At 37.7% G+C, this 17,836-nt stretch overlaps 1 protein-coding gene across 1 annotated transcript; it reads left to right on the plus strand.

The window, feature by feature from the left end:
• Nucleotides 1-14,606: 14,606 nt before the first annotated feature.
• Nucleotides 14,607-15,656, plus strand: LOC149188619 (uncharacterized). Its single transcript, XM_089410020.1, has one exon. It carries the CDS (start codon nt 14,607-14,609, stop codon nt 15,654-15,656), a length of 1,050 nt encoding a protein of 349 aa, XP_089266146.1.
• Nucleotides 15,657-17,836: the final 2,180 nt, after the last annotated feature.

Below are 17,836 nucleotides of genomic sequence, written 5' to 3' on the forward strand. Positions count from 1 at the left end.
AACAGGGGGAAGAGAGATAGAAGTGGGGGAGAGGGATAGAAGGGGAAGAGAGAGAGAGAAGGAGAGGAGGAGGGAGGTATAGATAGATAGATTGGAGAAATAGATTGTATGTTTTTGTGGTGATATAGAGAGACAAAAGGAGATAGAGATATAGATGGAAAGTGAAGAGAGGGGAGAAGAGAGAGCTGGAGAGTGGGAGGGAGGCATAGAGAGAATGATAGATATGGAATGAGAGAGCACATGTGTTTGGGAGGTTGAGATAAAGAGATAAATAAGGAGAGATGGATCAGGATATAGATATAGATGGAGGGGGGAGAGAGGAAAGAATATTTCTTGCACTAGATGCATTGATTTCAATGTAAATGGTGATTTATAATCCTATATTATTAGTTGCACTAGATGCATTCATTTTAGTTTAGATGTTGATTTCTAATGATATTTGATTGCTTGCACTAGATGCATTTATTTCAACGTAGATGATTTCTAATCCTATTTGATTGCTTGCACTAAATGCATTGATTTTAGTGTAGATGATGATTTCTAATCATATTTGATTGCTTGCACTCGATATGTAGATGCTTATTTCTAATAATATTTTATTTCTTGCATTAGATGCATTGATTTCAATTTAGATGATTTATAATCCTATTTGATTGCTTGTACCAAATGCATTGATTTCAGCATAGATGACAATTTCTAATCCCATTTGATTGCTTGCACTAGATGCATTGATTTCAGTGTAGATGTTGGTTTATAATCTTATTTTCTTACTTGCACTAGATGCATTGATTTCAGTGTAGATTTTGGTTTATAATCCTATTTTCTTACTTGCACTAGATGCATTGATTTGAGTGTAAATGTTGATTTCTAATCCTATTTGATAGCTTGCATTAGATGCATTGATTTCAGTGTAAATGTTGTTTTCTAATATTATTTGATTTCTTACATTAGATTCATTGATTTTAGTGTAGATGTTGATTTTTAATTTGATGTAATTGGATGTATGATGGTAAATTAATTTTAAAGTTATTGGATTAACATTGTGCATTGATTTCATTGTAAGCACAAAATATTATTGACAATGTACATTGATTTTTGTGTTATAGTAATTCAACCTATTAATATTGGAGAGAAAGAGAGACAAGATATGATGTTTACTACAGTAGCTCGAGCTAAAGATTTAAATCATTTACGATTTAACCTTTCCTTTTCATATAACAATATGAAAAGATGACAATTGATATGAAAATATGACAAAAGTAACAGGGGTGACAATAAGAATAGTAGAAGAAAAAGAGGTTTGCATCTGAAGAGATTTGATCCCTCTCAGCGCTTGATAGATCCGGAGTTAAGATCGATCTACGCTAGTTATAATCTTAATTTTAATGGCTACTTTTATGGAAATGGAAAAATGTATTTCCTTATAAATTAAGAACATTATTTTATATAACCAAATTGTATTCACATATGACACATGATAATATAGATAGTATAATTACAAATTAAAATCTTAAAATTATTTCTATAATTTTTTTAAAAAGAAATCTTAGTGTAATAACATTTTCCATATTGATAATGATTAATGTAAATTGAAAATTAGTTTTTAGACTTTCAAAAGGTAAATATTATTTAGTTTTTTTTTTATTATTTTTATATTTAAAAAGTAATAAGAGAAGATTTCCAAGATTATCTTAGTTTTGATGACTTTGGAGGTTAGGAAGGTATAATATAAAAAATATTTTGAAATCTAATTCTAATTTAGGTGTATGAAAGGAACTCTAGGAAAAAGTGTCTTTCATTTTCAACCTTCTTAATGTCATAAAAATGATAGATTCTTGCATCACATGTTCCTTTAAGAATTGTCTAGTTATCAATTTCCCTATGTAGCTAGTAGGAGTTGGTTTGTATTTTAACAATGTTCATCGTTTCCTTTGTGCTAGTTAGAACTTAAAATAATTTGTATCTTTTAGATTAGGTTTGACCACATCCTTGTGGTATATTATAACTTCTTTCTATTTTATAACTCTTTATTGCACCATAAATTCTATTTAAATTTAGATGTAATAATATTTCTAATATTTTATGGGTATTTATTGACATCTTCATGTATTCCCCAATGATTTAGCCAAGACTTGGCATCTTGAAGTCATCCTCACTAGAGCCCTTGGTGGTTATAGCTGGAGTGGAAATTTTTTTAGAGAGCCTCTTGTCATCCATGTCATTTATAACCAACTATGAACTCAATGGGGAGAGGCTCACTTTTATGAGAAGGATAAGATAGGGTGTATTCCCTTTAATATTATGATTATAAGTTATAAAATTATTTTGGATTTTCTCTATCCTTCTCCAAGTTTCTCTAAAGATATTACATCCTTAGACTTTACCCCCATATGAGATAAAACTATTGATGAGAGTGTAGGTTGCATATTATATTCCAAAAAAATTTGGGAGACTAAGCTCCTGAGTTACAAAATCGAAGCTCATAGACTGAGCTTGGAGTTGGATTGAGTTACAAAATTCACCTAATCTATTGTCATTTCTGACTTGGAGGAAGCAAATACATGTGTAGATTTTGACAAACTGGAATAAAAGAAGACAAAATTTACAATGCATCCTAGTCTATACTGATGTGGCTGATCTGGCGAGCCATTGATTCCTCCGGTTTACTGTCCACTTTGGGATTCTTGAAGCTGGAAGAGCTAGTGCTAGGAGCATTGTGTTTCTCCAGCATGTATTTGAGAATTTCAATTGATTCTTGAGCGTGGGCACACCGATTGGAAAGATCGTTGAACTGCTCCTGTAGGGAGGAGACCCTATGGAGAAAAAGATTGAGATCAGCTTCGTATTTTTCGTTGGTCATCTGAGCGTTTGATTCAATTTTCGCATCCAGAACTCTTTGGTGCGCTCTGATCTTCTCCAGCTCTGCCTGGAGGTTTGCACAATGTAAACAGTCTTCACTCCGAGCCATCTTTGAATCCTTAGCACTGTTCTGTTGCTGCGTGGGAGGCAGGGACCTGCTACGACAATGAACTGCTCCAGCTATTAAAATAGAGATGGAGCTGGAACTGATGTTAATCAAAATAGGGGAGGGGGAGATATAAGCTTTCAGAGGAAAGAGAGGAGAGCGAAGAAGACTTCCACTACAGAGGGCGCAAATAGAGGGAGCAGATGAGCTGCTGGAAAGGAGGGAGATAGAAAATGCAACAGAAAGCTTACTGATGGACAAAAAACGAAACTGAAACGTATGGGTTTCGGTCCTCAACTGCTGACTTCTGTGATGCAAGTGGGGGAACGATGAAATAAAGGATGAGTTGTTGATTTGCAAAGCAGTAAGCAGTGACCAACGATAGTCTGAAGGTGCAGTATCTACGATAAGAACGTTCAAGGGATTGATACAAACAACGATCAGAAAGATAGGGAGGCATATATGGTTATTCAGAGATGAAGAATGAAAACGAGGGGGATGAACGAAGCAGGAGGCCCAATGGCCAAGAGCTGAGGGCCTGCTGTGAAAGAGGGAGTTCGCAGAGGTAACAAATAGCACTCTGAGAAACAAGAAGATAGGAAAATGAGGTCTAAGCATACTGATATGCGGAGGGGTTAGGGGACTTAAGGGGAGTTGGCCACTAGAGGGGAAGGACAAGTTCACGCGGAGAAGGGGGGATGGATCACGGAGATCACGATGGCGACTAGATATCGAGAGAGCAGAGAAGGCTGTGGGATTGAGAGGTAAGGAATTCGATGGCAGTGAAGTGACAACATCGGGATTGTATTGGATCTTATTGTCAAGGTATTCCTTGAAGTTACTATAGGGTTCAAATATGGGAGGATTGCCACAAATCATGAGAAAATTAGGGGAGGTGTTGATAATGATCCACATTGTTGCAAAGGATATTCCCTTTAGATCTGCTGCATGCTTGGCTGGCCAATTTATCTGCTTCTTTGTTGATGGCACGGAGAATATGGAAGAAGCGAAGGTCCCAATTTTGGTGGATTAAGGATTGACATCTGCTTATAGTTTGTTGAATGAAAATATTGGAGGCTTTACGCTTGTTGTTCATAAGGCTGATAATGACAGCAGAGTCTCCAAAAACCATCACATTCCTGAGACCAAGTTTTTGGAGCTGGATAAGGCCTTGATAGAGTGCCAACGCTTCAGCTCTGTTATTGGATAGATTTCCCAATCCCCACTCAAAGGATACAATTGGATCTCCATTGGGGTTATAAATTACTCCCCCTGCCCCTGCCGCTCCTGGATTTGATTTGGAGGCTCCATCAAAGAAGAGGGAGTGAGAGTTGTTGTTCCGAAGCCATTCTGTAAATTCATCCTGTTTAACTCTGATTTTCCAACTGTGACTGGGAATGCTGGAATGTTTGTTGTTGGAGGGCCCCTGTTGTTGTCTATCAAGCTGCTGATGAAGTCTCTTTCTTCTACACAAAGGTTGGCAGTGTCAATTTTCTTTGTGTTCTTAGCAGCGATGGTTTCAATCGCTAGACTTTTAGCTTTGCTGCATAATTGCTTGGTAAAGGTCTCCTGATCTCTAAAAATCTTGTGATTCCTAGCGAGCCAGATTTTCCAAAGAAGGGTATAGGGGAGAGCATCCCACACCCTCTTAGCGATGTTGTTTTTCTTGTGCTGCCAGGGGTAGCTCTTCTTCCATTTGTTTAAGATCTCCCCAATAGAGAGCTGAGAGATCCAGGTGAGCAGGCCAATAGGGGAGATACCATTCCAACAAGAGGTTGCAAAGGGGCATGTAATGAATAGGTGTTGGATAGTTTCTTCTGCCCCATGGCAATTTGGGCATTGGGAGGGCCCCACAATACCCCTCTTTTGAAAATTGTCTGAGGTAAGGATTTTCCCTTTTAGGAGGGTCCATATGAAATTTTTTACTTTGGGGATGGCCTCAGACTTCCAAACGGTTTTCCAATGCATCCAGGGAGGGGCAGGATGGTCCCTACTACACAAATAATGATGGCCAACTTGAATTGAGTAACTAGATCCCGAGGGGTCCCATTGGAAGCCATCAAAGCCATTTTAATGATTGGAGCAATGTTGTGAAGATGGACCTGAAGACTGTCAATGCTCTCTTTGAGGTTTCTAGGGATGGGAGGGAAGCTCCATCCCTTCCATGCCTGTGTATTTATGTCCCATTGAGAAATTTGATCCAAATAATATATTCCTTTATTGTGAAGAAAGAGGAGAATTTGATCCACACCTGGCTGGCTGCTAATTGGTTGGTTCCCCATAATCTTGTCTGCTCCAATATTGATTTTGCTACCACCTATGGGAACCTTGGAGATATTTTGTGCCATGAAGGGGATAACTTTTTTGCAAAGTTTCCAAACTCTTGTGCTGCTTCTGGCGGGCATTTCGCTTTCTAGGAGCTGCTGCCTTGGGCTGCTGAGGTATTTGGCTTCAAGAACTCTCTTCCACCAAGCTTGTTGTTCATCAATTAATCTCCAAACTATCTTGCCTCCAAAGGCTAAATTTGTAAGCTTAGGAGATCTGATTCCAAGTCCTCCTCTTTCCTGGCATTGAATAACTTGCTTCCAGCTTACCAAGTTAAATTTTTTCTTATCATTTTTCCCTCCCTGCTAGAGGAAATGCCTGAGGATACTTTCCATTTTGTGGTGAAAAGTGGCTGGGGCCTGAATAAGGGTGAACTGATAAAGAGGGAGTGAAGAGAGACCAGATTTGAGGAGAACCAATTGGCCTGCCGAATTAAGCCAAGTGGATCCCCATTGTTGAACTTTTCTTTTTAATTTATCAAGAGTTATATCCCAGACTTCAGCTTTTGTGGGTCCTATACTCACTGGCATTCCCAAATAGGTGAAATGATCCCAATTTAATTTGCAAGGCACCCCAAAGATGTTGGCTATGTTTTGAAGTGTTTGTGCTGAGGCATGCCAGCCATATATGCAACTTTTGAGATGATTTATCATGCCTCCAGAATATCTCATGTATTTGTCCAAAAGAACTTTGAATCTTCGAGCTATAATTGCAGATGCTCCTCCTATTAACAGGGTGTCATCAACAAATTGGGAATGGTTGATGTTTTTGACTCCATCTTCATATTTGATGCCAGTGATGAGACCAGCCCGCTGCTTATGATCAAGGGCACAACTAAAGGATTCAGCCATCAGGATAAATAAGTAGGGGGAGAGAGGGCATCCTTGCCTCAGTCCTCTTGAAGATTGAAAGGCAGGTCCAGGCCGGCCGTTAATAAGGGGGGCTATCTAGGGTCCAGTGATGCAAGCTCTAATGAGGTCAATAAAAGGAGTAGCAAAGCCCATTTTTTGAAGAACAACAAATAGAAAAGAATGTTTGACCCTATCAAAGGCATTCGCCAAATCTAACTTCAGGATGAATCCCTTTTCATTCCTAGAGTGGCTAGAGTGAATAGCTTCTTGAACTAGGAGGATGGAGTCTGAAATTTGTCTATTTGCCATGAAACCACCTTGATTTTTAGATATGATCATTGGCAGCAAAGGCTTAAGGTGGGCTGCAAGAATTTTAGTAAAGATTTTATAAGAAGAATTGCAAAGGGATATGGGGCGAAACAAGAGAAGTTGGAGGGTCGGTTCTCCTTGGGTATTAGAGCTAAATGGGTTGAGTTTGTATAACCTCCCATTTTATTTTTCCGCTGGATCCAATGCACTAATTTGATGAGATCTTTTTTAACAGTTTCCCAATGCTCTCTATAGAAGCAAATTGGGAAGCCATCTGGTCCTGGTGCTTTGTCTGGCTGAAGGGCCCAGATGGCTCCTTTGATTTCTTCTTCCTCTATCTCTTTGTTCAGACTTTCATTTATTTCTGCAGTGATCTTATTTGGCAGATGCTGTAAGAGGTCTGCATAGTCTTCTTCTTTTCCTTTTTCAGTTAGGAGTTCTTTATAATGTTCTGAGGCAGCTTGTTTGATGGTAGCTTGACTGTTTTGCTGATTGCCTTTACTGTCTGTAATAGATGTTATGTTATTTCTGATTTTTCGAACTGTGGCTTGCTTGTGGAAGAAAGCCGTGTTCCTGTCCCCGCCCTTCAACCATAGTTGTCTCGATTTAATCCGCCATTTCTGTTCCTCTTCCCTTCTAATGCTATAAAGCTGGCTGTAGAGGTTTTCTTCCTGATTTTTATCTGCCTATTGGTATTCTCTCTTTTCCGTTGTATGATGGAGTTCTTCAATCTTAGCTTTTGCTTCTTTTTTCTTCATTTTCGGCTCTTTGTAGTGGGTTTTTGCCCAATCCTTAAGAGCGTGTTGTACATTTCTGAGTTTTCTTTCCCAAATGAAACTTGGAGAGCCTTCAATGTGCTGATGCTAGGTTTGCTGAATCAGTTCTTTGGCTACTGCAATGTCATTCCATAGAGAATTGTATTTAAAGGGAAGAGGCCTAGAGGGCAATGGGATTCGAGAGTCAATGTGGTGGGGTAATGGTCTGAGGCTGCAAAGGGTAGAATGGAGGCATGAATAGCAGAGAAGGTGGATAGGAGGTTTACATTCACCAGAATTCGATCAAGCCTTTCCATAATATTGCTTTTCCCCAATCTACGATTACTCCAGGTGAATTTGCGATTCTTAGGAATTACATCTACAAGATCACCGTGCTGCATTATATTCTCCAGTTGATTTCTAAAAGGATCTGGGGAGAAGCTGCCTCCTCATTTTTCATTAGCATGCAAAATGAGGTTTAAATCTCCTCCTAAAATGATGTTGCTATTATCTTCTTCCTCTATGTTTGTGCTGAGAGAGTCCCAGCAGTGCTCCTTGTCCCCATAATGATTAGGAGCGTAGACATTGTAGATGACTAACCGTTGGTTGCTCAAATTGTTCTTCAAGACAATCTTTATCTAGGATGTAACAACACCCAGTTAAAAGTTTATATAATAAATTTAATAAAGGAAAAATAAGACCAGGGTCATGGGACACATATTCCAAGATGAATCTTGGGCAAAACATCCTAGTGGGTGTTCATTTGGTTTATTGTGGCTAATGAAATTGGAAAAGGCTTTGAAAAGGAAAAGAGGCATTAATTGGCATTTTGTTTATGAAAATAAAGGAAAATAGGAGAAAAGGGAGATGAAAGGTCACAAAATTGCATGAAGAGGAAATTGAAGGAAAATAGTGGAAAATGAAGAAAATAAAGGCCTCAGTAATAAAAAGGCTTCCAAGGATCAGTTCAAAACTTTTGTCAATTCATTTTTGGAGCTCTCTCTCTATTCTCTCATACTCTTGCACACTTATATCATTCTTGGAGCACTCTAGCATTGAAGAAAGAAAGAAAAGGAAGCCAAAGGAAGGACAAGGAAAGCAAGGGATAAGCAAGGAAAATTTGAATCAAGCAGCTTCAACAAGAATACTTACAAGTAACAGGTTGCATGCGTGATTTCCTAGCTCGTTGGTGAATGCATGGCACATGCAGGTATGTATTAGGTTCTTTTGTTGTCATTGACATGGGTTTTTCCACGTGTGATAGTGGTTTTATCCTTGCCTTTCCATTTCCAGATAGCCATGGTGTGATGGGGTTCTTTCATTTGGTTTAGATTTGGATTGTTGGATGGTTTTGGAACCGGGTGAGGTGGTATCAAGAAAATTCCCAAGGGCCTAGGAATCCCTTGATCGGATTTGGTGGGATTGTGATAAAGCCTGAGGATAGATACCGGAAAATTACTCAAGGTATTGGTGAAGAAATTCCAAGGCATCCAAACTTGTTTTGAAACTACGTGGGGTGGTCTTTGAAGAAGAACACAAGGCGTAGTGATCCCTGGACCAATATATGGTGGGATTGCAGTAAATCTATATTTTGTGCACCTCGGTGGGCCTAAGAATCCTCGACTGGTGAATGGTGGGATATACGGTAAATCCTAGAGGTGTGTGCCCTCGAATAGGCCTAGGAATCCTCAACCAATGAATGGCAGGATATACGGTAAATCCTAGAGTGTGGAGTCTCGATTAGGCCTAGAAATCCTTGAATGATGAATGACATGATATATAGTAAAGCTTAGAGACTAGGAGATAGGAAAATTCCTCATGGTTTAGGTGGAGAGATCTGGTGGCATCCATACTTGTATAGGCATAGTGATCCATGGACCGGTATATGGTGGAATGGAGGTAAAGATTGGTATTGAATGTTTACTGTTTGGGCATAGGAATCCCTTGGGGAATTGTGGTAAAGCCTAAGGAAACCTGGCTCAGTTTTGTTGTGAGTCCCACATTCATGCTTGGAATATGGCACCTGGGTGATGGGTTGAAAGAAAGATTTGGTTCAGCCAATCTATGGTCAGGTGGTTCTTGGAAGTCCCTTGGTTGGCTTATGAATTCATTAATAAGAGCTCCTTATCCTTATTATTTCATGTGTAAATGTACTTGACATTTATATGTGATTTTTATGGCTTTTATATCCTTGTTATTTCTATTGGTTATATGTTGGTTATAAGTATGTTTTATGTTAGACTTGATGTATGGCTCTTATCATGTTTTGATTAGAAAATGAATGAAAAATGAATAATGAGCTAATATATTATAATGCAACTATTTTGATAAGGTATCAATGCTTGTTAACGATTCTTAGATAAGTATGATACCCATATGCTCAGATATGTTGTTATGACTTGTAGATTACATATTTGTGACATGTTTGACGAAATGCCTGTCATGGCTAATAGGGGTCATATTAAGTACTTGTACTAATTATTGTGTTAGTAACCTTATTCCATTGTTTGTTATCATTTATGAAAATTTCATGAAGTTTTGGGAAATGGCCTGAGACCTAGCCTTGAAAAAGTGGGTCAGAATCTAGGGTCGTTGGCTTAGAACTGCCTAGAAAAGTCCACAACCACTAGCATGCTTTGTTGTGGGAGTGACTGGAAGGCCTCAATCACATGCATGGCTTTTCATAGGAGTGACTGAGAGTCCAAGTCAACAAAATGACAAGTTGTCTCAGGGGTTAAGCACCTAGAAGGGTTTGTTGCCTCTTCAAGGGTATGTATCTCTTTAGGAAGGTTAGATTGGTTTTGTTTTGTCGGTTCCATTTCCTTAACTGTACATGGGGAGTTGAATAACTTAATAGTGTCCTCTCATCACATGTTTACCCTAGTGGACCTGTTAGTTTGGGTAAATGTGGGATAAGGGTGTTACATAGTGGTATCATATTGGGTTTCGTTCTCTTTGGGTGGTGTCTGGTTTCCATTATCTTTGTGTGATATCTGATACCACAAAGTGGTATAAGAGCATGGTTCACCACTTGGAATAGATGGGCAGAATGTGTTGCATACATGCTAGTTTCATGTGTTTCTTATGCTTTTGGTCTATGTGCTTGTTGTGTATGCATAGTGGTGGTCACAGTTGTAGCTGTGTCGCCATGTGAAAGTTGATGGTGTTGTTGTTGGATGTCCTTTTTTTTACGGTGTTGGACCTGCCAACTTTCAGGTGATCTCCTCAATATGAAGTCCCAATTAGACCTCACACCATTTGGTGTAGGAGTCCCATCCAGAATACAACCCGTTTGCCAATGTAGTGGGTTTTAATGATGTGCCTTGGCTTCACTAACACATGGAGTTATGTATGGTGACTCTGGTGGGAACACGTGCATGACTCTGCGGAAAGTCAATTGCAATGCATGGAGGTTATAACACACGAAGAAAAATGAGAGAGTCCCTTATAAGCCTTTAATATTACGCAACTTGAAACGGGAACATGTGAGCATAAAGACATCACAAGCTAATATGCAAAATAGTTCACAAGTTAACAGTGATGGAATTAAAAAACAACACACATTCAACAAGATTTGTACCAATGCAAACGAAATAGTTCATAAGCATAAGCATAAGTTAAATAACATACATTGCAAACATAACAAAAATAATCCTACTATTTTCACAACATATGCATGAAAACGTTTTGGCGCTGAGATTTTATTAAGTGAAAGTTCCAATCATACATATACCATTGACGTACCACTAGCCCCAACATTGGAACATGAAGTTAACACCTGCTCCTCCAAAGAAATATATTCCATCTATGCTACAGAGAAGCCAAGGCTCTCACAAACTCCCAAGCTCTTGGTTCTACACTAAAATCCTAGCCAAAAGCTTGGCTCCCAAAAGCCCCTTTACATGAGTTACCAACATAGATCCATCTTAAATATGGATCTAACATGAGACGAGAGGGATCCAATTTCTTCACGTGCAAATGTTTTTATGAACTAACATTATTTAAATATTTTTTATAGTTATTTATTTATTTTATACTTTATATTTTTTAATTTTTTTATTTGGGCCAACATGAGAAAAAATTCAACTTTGATGACAGACGAACATCATTACACATCATACTGGGCTGTAGAATGAGCCTCTCGGCCCAATGAGGGTCTATTTATAACAAAAGGGGTGACTATTCACTTCCTCTTGTGACTCTTTGACTTCCCTCATGACTCTTCAACTTATTTACAAAATGACTCTTCAATTACATTACATCATGACTCTTCACATTCCACAATTGACACTTGGAATTTCACTTAACAATTAATTACAAAATAATATTATAATACACTCGTACCCATATAAGACAAAATTGGGCAGAGCCAACTAGACAACCTAATAAGAAAAAAAAATTAAGATTGAGTTTGGGGAAACTCCAACTCAACAACTTACACTTGATGTTTCTTGGTTACGTAGTGGTGCCAAGATTTGTAATGCGTGATGAAATCCCCAAACTATGTAATGTTGTCAGGTACACTGACTTGGAACTAGTTTGCGTTTCCCTCTTGTGCAAGAGCAACATTGTGTTGATTTTGACAAGGCCACAAATGTACTTGTGCATGTTTCTCTGTTTACTTCAAGGTATTCCTTGATGGATACCTGTCTCAATCGTTCCAAGTATTCTTCAATCTCCTGCATGACCTGATTTCTATGCTTGATCTCCATGAGTGAGCCAACTGATGGGCTCCCCTATGATTTCACCATGAAGTATAGGTTGTTCCACAAATGTGCATATGAGGCCTGAGTGTTGGTAATGAACGAGGCGAGTTGTTTGTTATTCTGGATAAGCATCTAAACCTTTGTCTTCTCCAACTATGCCTCTTTCCTTGTATTGCATTGACCATTCATGCAAGGCAACTTATACATTCCTAAGAGTTTTGACAAAATATTTACACTTCTGCTGTAAGCCATGCAAGTGGACAACTGCCTTATGCACAGTGAAGAGCTCCTCATAAAGGTTCCACATGGTTTCTCCCATTATGGATATTTCACCGAGTATCGTTTCCTTTAGTTCTTCCAGATGGACCTGTGCGGAAGTTGTGTTTTGTACCTCTTCTCGGCATTGTTCAAATTCTTTCCTAGTATCCTGCAAGTTCTTTTCTAGTTGTTTGTTCTTGGCCCTCAAATACTTTGTGTTTGACTTTGAAGCACCTGCGAAGGCCAAGTTGGCTACGGCAACGACACCTAGATTTCTTCTGGTGTCTATCGCGATCACCCTTTCTCTGATAAATGCAGGAGACGTGAGGTCATCTGGAAAATGATTTTTCCTCGCTTGTACAATCTTTTCCTTAAGCTCATCGTAAGTCAGATTGTACGTGTCCATAATTAGACTATCATCAAGAGGAACAATTTACTCTTCCTCACTTGGAGCTTTCTTTGTTGGAGGATGGGGGGACTAAATGGTGACTTGTTGTGCACTAGGCATCAGGTCGAAATATTGATTCTGCGGCTCCGATTCCTCCTCCATATCTTGGATTTCAATAAACTCCTCTATCTCCTGAGCGAGCTCTTTATCCTTCATCTGTTTTCTCTCCTCCTCTGACCGTCGATTATGTTCTAGCTCTTCAACTTGTCTCCGCGCTATTTAATCTGCTAGTACTTTTCTCCTTTCTCCTTCTTCCTACTTCTGCCTTTCTTCCTCAAATATATTTTGCTCTCGCTCTTCCCTCTGCTTTTGTTCTGCTTCCTACACCCTCTATTTCCTCTTCTTCTCCACTGCTATAGCCGCTATCATAATGACTAGATATTCTTTAATCTTGCGGCTTCAATCTCCCCCTAGACTATGCACAACTTTCCTCTTTCCCTTCTCGTGTAATGAGTTGCACTCTTCCGCTAGTACTACCTCTAGACCCTCTATTTGGCCTCTAGAACAAAGAACAAATTTCTATCTTGCAAAATTGAGTTTCTTTTGAAGCAACTGCATAGTCCTTCGCATTGCCTCATTGGGAATAACTCGACTTCCTTGTTGTTGCCTCTCCAGATCTAGAAAATTTTCTCCAGATCACTACCTCTACCCCTCACTGACCTTGCTTCGATCTCTGGCTCTCCTCTGACTACTGTTGTTGCTCTCTGGAAATTAATCTACCAAGAAAATCGAATTGCAAAAGTGTTTTCTCGAAGTGCCCATTAACTTCCTCTTATAGTCCATTGTTGGCGCACCAACTACCAAGATTATAACTTAATAGATGGCTAGGATAATCTTGGAATCGATCCATGTGAATTTCTAGATGATTGTCATTTACTTAATTAATACCGATTTATTAACCACTTTCCTTAAGTTTAGATTTAGGAGACATTAAAAATTTGGTTAGTAATCTAATTAAGTCACTTCTAGATGGAATTTCCAGAAATAATTTATCGGTCTTGGAGATCTCATGTATTCTAGCCTTTTCATCAAATTTTGTAGCTAACACATCTAATGCTACAAAAGTTAACAATTAGATGGATGGTAGAGATTAAAGTTTGATGAAATATTCTAGAATATTCATAATAATATATACAAATAAAAAATTGATAGATAGATACTAAAAATTGCACTTTCATGAAATATTCTAAAATATTCATAATAATATATGCAAATAAAAAATTAATATTTATTTTTAAATTGTTTTAATATTTATTATAAATTAATATTTTAATTGATATAATTATATAAACTATATAAAAATCTAAAAAATTAAAGTAAATCATAATCTTATGATATTTTTTCACATCAATTTTATTCAAAATTCAATCCATTTTAAATAATAAAACTTTAAAATCACACTTAAAATTTTATAACCAAATTCCAATAAATAAAACCAAAATATCTATTATCCAAACTTCATCTTAAAGTGTTTAAATAAAATTAAAGATAAAGCATATTTTGCCAAATGAAATATTGGAGATGGAATATGTGAATCTCCCCCATCATTATTCCAAACTGACTAGAAAATACCATGGAGGTGGGTTATGACGATAAAGTCGATCATTATTCCACACCGCAAAGAAAATACCATGAAGGTGGATTATGACGATAAAGTCTATCATTATTCCACACGGCAAAGAAAATACCATGAAGGTGGATTATGACGATATCCTTGATCGTGCTACCAAACACACTGGAAAACACCTTGACTTCTATACCTTGGTATGCAGAGATGACGACATTGCATACCCAAAATTTGGAAAGCTCCTGCAGACTTTTGTGCTCTGCAGAATTTGTGAGAAAGAGGCAACATATTCTGTGCTTACCCGTCTTAATTCTGGTTTGTTTATCCCAGCATTTTGAACTGTCAATACTGTTAAAGTATTTTTGAAGGATTGGAAATATTGCAATCCCATTGAGAGGACGTATTACTAAGAAAATCGCATCATGGCTGATCCTGGTTTCCTCCCTGGATTTATAGGCGTGGGCATGGACATCGCTATCCGCCAAATTCTTTACCATATCAACATTGCGCTTTGCTGCAACAAAGAGTTGGAATCCCTTAAAGAGCTGGTAATTAGCATCCGGCCTATCCTCACACAGATCCAACAATACCGCTTGGAATTAAACATGAAGAAAGGAAATTCCACCTCTCAGAGCAATAATACGGCTGCAGCAGTCAATGAATGGCTTAAAAAGTTGAACAGGCCTCTCCAACAAGCATCTGAAGTGGTGCAGCAGTGTACCAAATCAAGCCGGTGTGACTTTATTACTCGATATCAAATGAGTAAAAAGATCACCCATTTGATTTCAGATATCGAGAAACATCTGAAATTGCTTCCTTTGATTCAGTTGGCCCAAACTCAAGAGCTCCTACTTGGACAGTGCCTGCAGAGAGAAAGCCTCCAAGATTTAGCCAGTTCTTCTGCAACCACCTCTGTGCAGGTTCCAAGCAAAGGATTCTTCATCGACGAACCCCTTATAATTGGACAAGAAGAAGCTTATGCAAAACTCGAGAAGTTTGTGATTGATGAAGAGAGGAAGTCTTTCGTTCGCATTGGTCTGGTTGGCAAGGGTGGATCTGACAAAACTCTACTTCTAAAGAGAGTTTTCAACAGTCAACAGGTGAGACAACTGTTTGCAAATGATTTATTGCTATGGCTAACTGTTTCACGTACTCCATCTTTCACAACTCTTAGAAATGAGCTTTGTTCACAAATAACCATGCAAACAAAAGAAGATTTGGGTATTAAAGCAAACCAAGATGATATCAAAATATGGTTGAATGAGAGATTGCAAACAAGCAGGTTTGCTTTGTTTTTAGATGATGTATGGGAGGAAGGGGTGACATTGATGGAGGAATTGGCTCTACTGCACCTAAATGAACAGTCCATCTTAAAAGACTTGGAGTTTTGGTCAATATTAGTGTACGAGATTTTTGGGATTGAATATTGTTCAAAAGACTTGGAATTATTTGTGGGATTGAATATTGTTTAAAAGACTTGGAATTATTTTTGGGATTCAATATTATATTGATCACTCGTATTTTCTGAAGACTTTAATGAGAAATGATTATTATATTGTTTGAAATATGAGCATTACATATCACATATTATTTTCAAATAATGTTACTGGAGCCTAATCTTTGTTTTTTTTTGAATTAGAAGTAGTATATACACAAATATTTTACTAGCTTCATGACTTTTGTGAACGTGCCACACTTTTCAAAGGTGACCCCACTTAATCACCAACTTGCAGTGAACAAGACCCCTCCATGATCATGAGCCCAGACGAGAGAAGAGAGAGCATAATATTGACTCGAGAGAAAAAAGAACATAATATTGACTTGCTCATTCCTTTAGTCTCTGCGATGTCACTTTTCAAACGTGGCCCCGCCCGATCACAAACTCGCATTGACCCTCCATGATCGTAAGCCAAGACCAGAGAAAAAAGAGTATAACATTGACTTGCCCATTCATTTCTTTCGGTGCGATTTCCCGGTCCTCACGCCAAAGATATATGTATATATGATATCAAATTCCTAAAAAGGTAATAATTATAAATAAAAAAATAACGTTTTTAAATTTTGATTCAATAAGATGCAACATATTTGTTTAAAAGACTTGGAATTTTGGTCAATATTAGTGTACGAGATTTTTGGGATTCAATATTGTTTAAAAGGCTTGGAATTACTTTTGGGATTGAATATTATATTGATCACTCATATTTTCCGAAGAATTCGATGAGAAATGATTATTATATTATAGAATTTAGGTTTTTGTGAATTATATTAATTTTAGTGAGAAAGTTTTGGGTAATAATTACAATAAAATTTATTATCAAAACAGAATCGTATATAAACATTACAGAGGACATATATAGTTATTAATTTATTTTCAAATAATGTTACTGAAATCCAATTTTGTATATATGTTATACAAATATTTTTTGAATTAGAGGTAGAACGATGGCACTATTTTCATTAAAATATCTGTTTGTATACGTACTCAACTTGCTTCGTGACTTTTGTGAACTTGCCACATTTTTCAAAGGTGGCCCCACTTAATCACCAACTTGCAGTAAACAAGACGAGAGAAGAGAAAGCATAATATTAACTTGCCCATTCATTTAGTCGGTGCGATTTCTTGGGCCTCACGTCGAAGAATGAAGTGAATGTTTTATAAACGCAAAATCAAAGCTCAACTTAGAAAATGAATGTTTTGGCGCTGAGATTTTATTAAGTGAAAGTTCCAATCATACATATACCATTGACGTACCACTAGCCCCAACATTGGAACATGAAGTTAACACCTGCTCCTCCAAAGAAATATATTCCATCTATGCTACAGAGAAGCCAAGGCTCTCACAAACTCCCAAGCTCTTGGTTCTACACTAAAATCCTAGCCAAAAGCTTGGCTCCCAAAAGCCCCTTTACATGAGTTACCAACATAGATCCATCTTAAATATGGATCTAACATGAGACGAGAGGGATCCAATTTCTTCACGTGCAAATGTTTTTATGAACTGACATTATTTAAATATTTTGTATAGTTATTTATTTATTTATTTTATATATTATATTTATTTATTTATTTTATTTGGGCCAACATGAGAAAAAATTCAACTTTGATGACAGACGGACATCATTACACATCATACTGGGCTGTAGAATGAGCCTCTCGACCCAATGAGGGTCTATTTATAACAAAAGGGGTGACTATTCACTTCCCCTTGTGACTCTTTGACTTCCCTCATGACTCTTCAACTTCTTTACAAAATGACTCTTCAATTACATTACATCATGACTCTTCACATTCCACAATTGACACTTGGAATTTCACTTAAAAATTAATTACAAAATAATATTATAATACACTCATACCCATATAAGACAAAATTGGGTAGAGCCAACTAGACAACCTAATAAGAAAAAACATTTAAGATTGAGTTTGGGGAAACTCCAACTCAACAACTTACACTTGATGTTTCTTGGTTACGTAGTGGTGCCAAGATTTGTAATGTGTGATGAAATCCCCAAACTATGTAATGTTGTCAGGATGGAAGTGGACTCTAGCCTCCATGGCATCCGGGTACACTGACTTGGAACTGGTTTGCGTTTCCCTCTTGTGCAGGAGCAACATCGTGTTGATTTTGACAGGGCCACAAATGTACTTGTG

The sequence above is a fragment of the Pinus tabuliformis genome, chromosome 3_1 (assembly GCF_031772625.1).
Source record: "Pinus tabuliformis cultivar Carrire ecotype Pingquan chromosome 3_1, CPIR1, whole genome shotgun sequence".
Lineage (NCBI taxonomy): Eukaryota > Viridiplantae > Streptophyta > Pinopsida > Pinales > Pinaceae > Pinus > Pinus tabuliformis.

Excerpts from the sequence above, each read along its gene's own strand:
- LOC149188619 (XM_089410020.1), top strand. The coding sequence starts at position 14,607 with ATGGCTGATCCTGGTTTCCTCCCTGGATTTATAGGCGTGGGCATGGAC.